General features: G+C 60.5%; 1 protein-coding gene across 3 annotated transcripts in view; it reads right to left on the bottom strand.

Annotated features, from left to right (window-relative positions):
- NRXN2 (neurexin 2) overlaps window positions 1–6876 on the bottom strand; it is a 100381-nt gene that overhangs the window by 38786 nt on the left and 54719 nt on the right. For all 3 annotated transcript variants that reach the window (XM_007462054.1, XM_007462053.1, XM_007462055.1), the window contains 3 exons: window positions 6119–6309; window positions 4288–4461; window positions 3789–3908 (listed from right to left, as the gene is read on the bottom strand). In XM_007462054.1, coding sequence (XP_007462116.1) covers window positions 3789–3908; window positions 4288–4461; window positions 6119–6309 — 485 coding nt within the window. The remainder of the gene's footprint in view (window positions 1–3788; window positions 3909–4287; window positions 4462–6118; window positions 6310–6876) is intronic.

Below are 6876 nucleotides of genomic sequence, written 5' to 3'. Positions count from 1 at the left end.
CCCGGACTCCTCCAATCCCTCCTCGCCACTTCCCCTGCCCCTCCTGCCACTTCCCCTGCCCCTCCCGCTGCCTCAACCTCTACCTCTGGGGAGGGGAGTTTCCAGGATACTTATCCACTGAGTGGCCCACTTGTGACAAAACCCTTCCTGGGCCATTTATGTCCAGCTGAGGAAGTCACTTCTCCGTCTAGGGGCCCCTCCACTGAGATCTGCCCCCTCCCAGACTTTGGGACACCTCTGGGAAGCACGTGTCACAGGCCAAGAGGTAAGTGCAGGGAGGCTTTCTTCCCTTCATCTGGATGCCACCTCGGCATGCCTGGCGGGGGGGCTGGGGGGGGAGATTCTGAAAGTAGAGAGGGAGGGAGGTAGAGATGGGACCTGGAAGAAGGCAAAGAAGGAGTGTCATAGGGTGAGAAGGAGAGGTGGTGAAGAAAGGGCAAAAGGAAGGGGGTGCGAAAGGGGAGGGAGGGGCTGACTCCTGCTTATTGATTCTGAATTCCGTTTTGGAGCAAAAACTGCTACCAGGAGCCCCACAAGTTCTGCACCCAGGTCCTGGGTGCAGTCAGGACCCAGGACAGCTCCTCTGCCGCAGCTGCCACCTCCCCAGCCCTGCTAGATGCCAGGGCCCCATTTGGCCCCCAGCCCTTCAGAAGGGAAGAAAGGGGTCCTCAGAGGCACCCGGGAGGAAGTTTCCAGGTGGTGCGTGGCCCCATGAGGGAGGAGAGATTGCAGGCTGGGGAGCAGGGCTGGGGCCCCCAAAGCCTTGTCCTCCTGCCCTCTCATCCCACGCACGCTCTTGGCCCTGGCGCTGAGGTAGAGACTGACATAGCTCTGAGCAGGCAGAAAATGTATGGTCCCGGAGGGAGGGAGGAGCCGGTGGCAAGAGGAGAGGAAGGGAAACCGCCTAGAGGCCAATCAATACCAGTGAGTGGGAAGTGGAGAGCTGGAGGGGTGACGCTGGGGATCGAGGGGGAGAGACGAGAGACAGAGGTGTGCAAGAGATCAACAGAGGCTGCGGAGCAAGTGGAGAGACGAGAAACACACAGAGGGGCAGAGATGGGGAAGAACCGACTGCCCGGGCCGAGCCAGAGACAGGCTCTGGGAGACTGAGCTGCCAAGGGGAGCTGTCCTGACCTCAGCCCTGGGACTTCAGGCCCTGCCAGGAAGCATGCCTCCTTCCAGCTTCCTTCCTCTCTCATTTCATATTCTCTTTTTCATTCTCTCTCCACTTTTCTCTCTCCCATCCTGGAGATGACTTCTCTCCCTCTGATCTCTCTCTTGCCTTTCCAGGGCAGACTCTTGAGCCCACAGAGGTACCTTCAGCCCCAGGTGTAATGCCCATACCCCAGACGGAGAAACTGAGGCCACACAAGGGGAAAGGCTGTCCTGAAGGTCGGACTCCTCCTCATTCCAGTCTCTTTACCACCAGACAGCTCCACAACCCAGGCCCAACCCTCTAAGGACACCTGGGCCATTCCCACCCGCCTCCCTCTCTTCAGGCACAGGGGCCCTTGGTGCCCAGTGGTGCCTCCAGGGCCTTCACACTTGGGGGTGAAGCAAACAGGCCTCTGGGCCAAGTTCCTGCTTGACGTCGTGCATCAGTGGAGCCTCAAGGAGACCCCCCATAGAGAGACAGCACGAACATGAAACAGCCTAGGCTGGAGAAGCGGGAGGAGGCACAGCTTCAAGAGAAAAGGGGGTGTGGCTTGACCCAAGATTCCTGCCTCGACCTTGGGGGCCAGAGATCTCAGAGGTACCCCAGGGCCAGGGTTTGGAGGCTCCCAGATTGCACCCACCTTGTCCTTACCTCCATGGCTTTGCTCAGGCTCTGCCACCAGACACACAGACCAGTGCTCGGGGACAGTGACACTTCCCAAGACGTGCCCAGCCCCAACTCTCCCTGCCTCCCACCTGCCCCCAGAGAAGTTGCTCCAAGCTCCCTTCCCACCCCTGCTGAAAGATGGCTTGACTCCCTAAACCACCATCCCTCTCTATGCTCCCTTCCAGAAAGCTCCATCGTGTGGGAGTGTAATAGTGATGACGGGCAGCAGCTCTTCTTGGTCCTGATGCCCTGCAACCCGGGCCAGCCATGCCCACCGTCGGCACCGTCTCCACCTCCGCCACCACCCCCAGCCCAGGGACTAAATGAGCAACAGGGACAGCAAACTTTAGGGACGCCTAGGTTCTAGCACCTGTGATTTAGGGCAGGGAACTGCCTCTTACTGAGGCCTCAATGTCCTCAGCAGCTAAATCGGATGGTTGGTCTCCATCCTACTGCCTTCTCTGAGGACAAATTAAAAGGGCTTTGCAGGCTGCAAAACACGAAACAAGCAGTGGGGAATGTTACTGTTAAACAGCAAAGTTACCACCGTCCCCAGATCGTCCGTGCAAAGCTGAGTGAGCTGGAGAGGACGAGGCCCAGCCCCGTCTTTATTCCCCGGCAGCCAGGGCTGGAGCGCCCCTGAGCTGGCCATTGTCTGGAGGCTGGAAGGTACAGAGAGTGGCAGGTCGGACAAGAAAAATCCTGGGGGACAGGACGGGATGTGGAGGTACCGAAGGACAGGTCTGCCTTAGAGCACCAGGAAAGCGCTGAGGGAGACTGGTGGGCATTCTCTCAAAGCAGAAGAAAAAATCAAGACCCACACAAGAGCCCAACCCCTGAAACCAGTAGGTTATCTATCCCGTAAGAAACTCAGGACTCTGCCCAGATGACCAAGGCTCTGCAGTGTGGCACAGAGGCAAAGGCCCTGCCCCCCCCCACCACCACCCCCCCGTTCTCAGCCCAGATCTACCGTTCACTCCTGCAGAAATCCCCCCACCCCTCCAGGCCTCAGCGTCCATGTCTGTACAATGGAGAAGCCCTATCCTCCTTTGTGTGCCTGTGTGTGTGTCTGTGTGTCTGTGTGTTTTTCCCAGGCTGCTGACCCTTCATGTCCCTGGTCTCAGCAGGGCTACCCCAAGGAAGACCACTCAAATGACACCCGAAGAGGCTGCGTGGAGGTTGGCTCTCCCCCGCTCTTGCCCCACTGCCCTCCGTCTGCCAAGCTCAACCAGCTGCTGGCCACCAACCACTAGGGACTGGAAACTGCTGCTGAAGCTGCCCTCTCTGGGAAGGGGCCTCAAACAATATGCGAGCTGGCGGCAGCGGATACCCAGCCCGGGAGGAGAAGAGCCCGGTGAGGACACTAGGGAGGGTTCTTGTGGCTCCAAGGGACACCCGGAAGCTGGGTGGAAAACCAGGGAACTGCGCCACAGCCAGCTTCCAGGGAAGCCAGCTCCAGAGGCCTGCCCTCCTTAGCCTGTGCTCTGGGGCGTGGGCCTACTCTGGGCAGGAAATCCCAGGCTTCCACTGCACGTTTCTGAGGGCACCAGAGGAAAGGGGGTGCAGGTCGACAATTCCCACCCCCCACCCTGTGCAACAGTGTGTACGTGTGAGCTACGACTTGTGAGACCATCGCCAGTATCGCATGGGGAGAGCGACAGAGGCTGACGCCCTTGGTGAGGGGTGAAGGGAGCGCTGTCCCACCAGCTCAGGAGGAAGAGGAGAGGCCGTCTATCAATGATTTGCCCCAGACATGCAGGCAGCAGCAGTCCTGCACAGGCCCAGGAGGGGACTCTGGGAGGGGACAGCAGCCAGCAGCTCCCTCGGTCTCTCGTGATGAGAAGGGATGAGAAGGAAGCAAGCAGCACGGCTCTCAGAGACCCTCCCTCCTCCGGAGCATCCCTGGGGCCAGGAACGGGCTAGGATCTCCCCCCAGCACCCTGAACTCTCCCGGTCCTGCACTCACGGTCGTTGCAGACGGGGCCTCCGTAGGAGGTCATGGTGCAGTCACAGGTGAAGCCATCCCACTGCTGTAGGCAGACGCCCTGGTTGGCACAAGACTCTTCGGTGCAGGTGGTGCTGGGGCCTGGAAGAGGCAGGAGGAAGGAACACCCCCTGCTCAGCCAAGCCCCCTCCAGCCTCAGGAGGTATGGAAGCTTCGGGGCCAGGCCGAGAGGTCTTGCCCTCCGTTCTGCTGGGCAGAAAGGGCCAAGAACTGATGGGGGTGGGAGGGGGATGGAGGGGAGCTCAAGGACTGCTAGTCCTGGCCTGGGACTGTGATAAGTGGCCGGGGTGGGAGGCAACAGGGAGGGCAAGTGACCCCCCTGACTCCCCCATACTCTGCCCCAGAGTGGCAGCTCCTGTGCGGCCTGAGAGGAAGGCCACTCAGCGGCCCTGGTCTGCCTCTACCGCTGGCCCCCCTGCAGCGTGCAGAGTCACACCTGACCTCTGTGCCCCACACTCACCGTCACAGCCCCTCTCCACCTGCCCGATGCGGTGCAGGGCGTCAGCGATGAGGTCGGGGAGGCGCCCGTTGAGGTCCACCGAGGCCAGGCAGCCCTGAAAGCCATCCCGGGAGGCCACCAGTTTGGGCAGGTTGTGGAACATATTCTTGCTCAGACCGCCGATGTACAACTCCCCTGCGAAGGGAGTGGGGTCAACACCTCGGCATCCCGCTCCCCAGGTCCCCATTACCCTCCCAGGCCATTGGCATCCAGCTGTCAGGTCGTGCAGCCCCACAGTGTCCCATGCCGGACTCCAGTTTCCTCTCAGAGAGGCAGCAGCCCGCAGATGCCCAGCCCCCACTCTTCTTTCTTCCTTCTCCACTTTGCCATCTGTCTGCTCCCCTCCCAGAGAAGCCCAGATGCCCGGGAAGGGGGGAGCAGCTGGAGGAACCTGCTCCGTGCTCTCTCCCACACATCTGATTCCAGTTCCGGCCTGTAATCAGGGCCTTTCATAGATGTGCAGCCCTATCTCCTCCACCCCCACTCCCTCCCTTCCGAAGTCTCCCATCCCCAGAACTCCTTCAGGCCTCTGCCAGCCTCTCCCGACTCTGAGTTGTCTCCTGGGGGTTCTAAGCCCAGCACCTTCCAACAACAACTAGGGCTTGGCCTGGGGACGCTGGGTGACACGAGGAAGTTCTCCTCAGGGACACATCACTGCCTGGCCACGTAGACCCTAAATCCCTGGAAATCATGGCTGGCCCCCAGCAGAGCTCCAACAAGACATGAGTCAACCCTGCTGCCCTTGCCCTGCACTCAGTGCAATGCAAGACCAGCCCAGACGACCCCGGGTTTGCTGCCACTGAGGATTATCCAAGGCATACCGCCCCCTTCTGGCATCAGGGAGAATTGACAGCACTGTGCCGTTCGTCGGGCCCTGGATCTGACCAAGCTTCCGGTTCCAACTCTGCGGCCGGCTCACTTTGTGACCTTGGGCAAACCATGTAGCCTCTTGAAGCTTCCATTTCTGTCTCTCCAAGAGGGGGATGAATAGTCTCTAAGGGCCCTCCCCCAGCTCGGACAGTCCGAGTCGCACTGACACCAGGGGTCCCTAAGGGACTGAGGGCTGCTTTGGGCATGTGAGGGTCGCTCACGTTACCCCGGTGGGCTCTGGAGAAGCCGCAGGCCTTGTCCTCACTCCTGTGCCAAAACCCCGGTCTCTAAGCTCATCCTCTTCCCTCCTCTCTCACCCACCCATTCTGGGGGCAGCCAATGACTTTCATTAGCTACTGAAGACACCCTGGGGAATGTACAAGTCCCTGGTATGACGCTGAGCCCACCAGGGAGGCCCTGAGTCCAAAATAGTTCCCAGACCTAGTCCAGCCAATGCCCAAGGGCTATGACCAGGGCAGCATGTGGGGACCCAGTTATTGCCCCTCCTTCCTCCCCACATCACTGCCCCCTCCTACCCCAGCAGGGAGGCATCTGCCAGGACACTATTCTCTCTCCAGCCACCAACCAAGGCAGACTTCTCAACCCTGGAGGGCCAAGAGGTCTTCAGAAGACGCAGCTGCCTACTCCTAGCTCTAGAGTGAGGCCACCAAGCTCCCCGTGAGACAGACACAACCTGCAACCAGGCTTTCAGTGTTGGGAGGGCAGCCTCGCAGGGGAGCTGAGCACGGGAAGATGTCAGGCTGGACACAGTGGAGAACAGGAAAGAGTGAGGGAAACCATGGGTGGGGGCAGGGGGGGAATCACGCGCGTGAAAGAGCATCCCAGGTCAGGGGTGATCTTGCTGGGGCCGAGGGGGCATCTGGGGTAGGGCCAGGCCTTCTGCAGCGGCCCCAGGCCCCACCTTTGAGATCGAGGTTTCGGGCGCCATTGGAGTGCTGAGTGACAGTGCGGGAGTCAATCTGGAGCGTGTGCACGTTGCCGGGGTCCCTGGACACCACCACGTTGTGCCACTGGTTGTCATTGACTGGTTTGTCTGAGTTCCCCTTCATCAAGGACGGGCCATTCCCCAGGTCAAACACGTAGTGGATGTACCTGCCCCACAGTAGGGAGGAGACACTGGGTCAAGGTGGGGCCGATGCTGGGAAGGCGGGGAAAGGAGGAGCTATAGCTGCAGTGGGGCTGGGAGCTGTAAGCAGAAGGGGTGGAGAGGGAGACCTCATAGTGGAGGGACCCAAGCCAACGACACGAGGACTCTGGTGTGAGGCCCCATCATGGGCGGATGCGGGCAGGGAAGGCCACAGAGGACCTGGCTCCGGGGGCAGGCTCAGAAGAGAAGCTGGTGGGGGGAGAGATCTGTGATGGCAGCAGGGTCCTCTGGGGGCAGGGACAGAGCTGCTCTAGGGCGGGGACCTCTCAGGAAAGAGAGGCCAGAGGGACACAGCCCTGTCTTCTGCCTGAGCCAGGACAGCGAATGGAGGACAGACATGACTGGGAAATCCCTGGCAAGGAAGTAATGGCGGGGGGTCACCAGGGTGGAGGATGCTTCTGCATCGTGGCTGGTGGGGGGCGGACCTGAACACTTGACCTGTGGTCTGGGGGGGATTGGACATCTCAGCCAGTGGCTGGGGGGGGGCGGACCTTGTCCTGGGCGGGGGGGGG

The sequence above is a fragment of the Lipotes vexillifer genome, unplaced genomic scaffold (assembly GCF_000442215.2).
Source record: "Lipotes vexillifer unplaced genomic scaffold, Lipotes_vexillifer_v1.1 scaffold1129, whole genome shotgun sequence".
Taxonomy (NCBI): Eukaryota; Metazoa; Chordata; class Mammalia; order Artiodactyla; family Lipotidae; genus Lipotes; species Lipotes vexillifer.
Note: the sequence above shows the minus strand (reverse complement) of the source record. Positions and strands in the feature narration are given on the sequence as shown.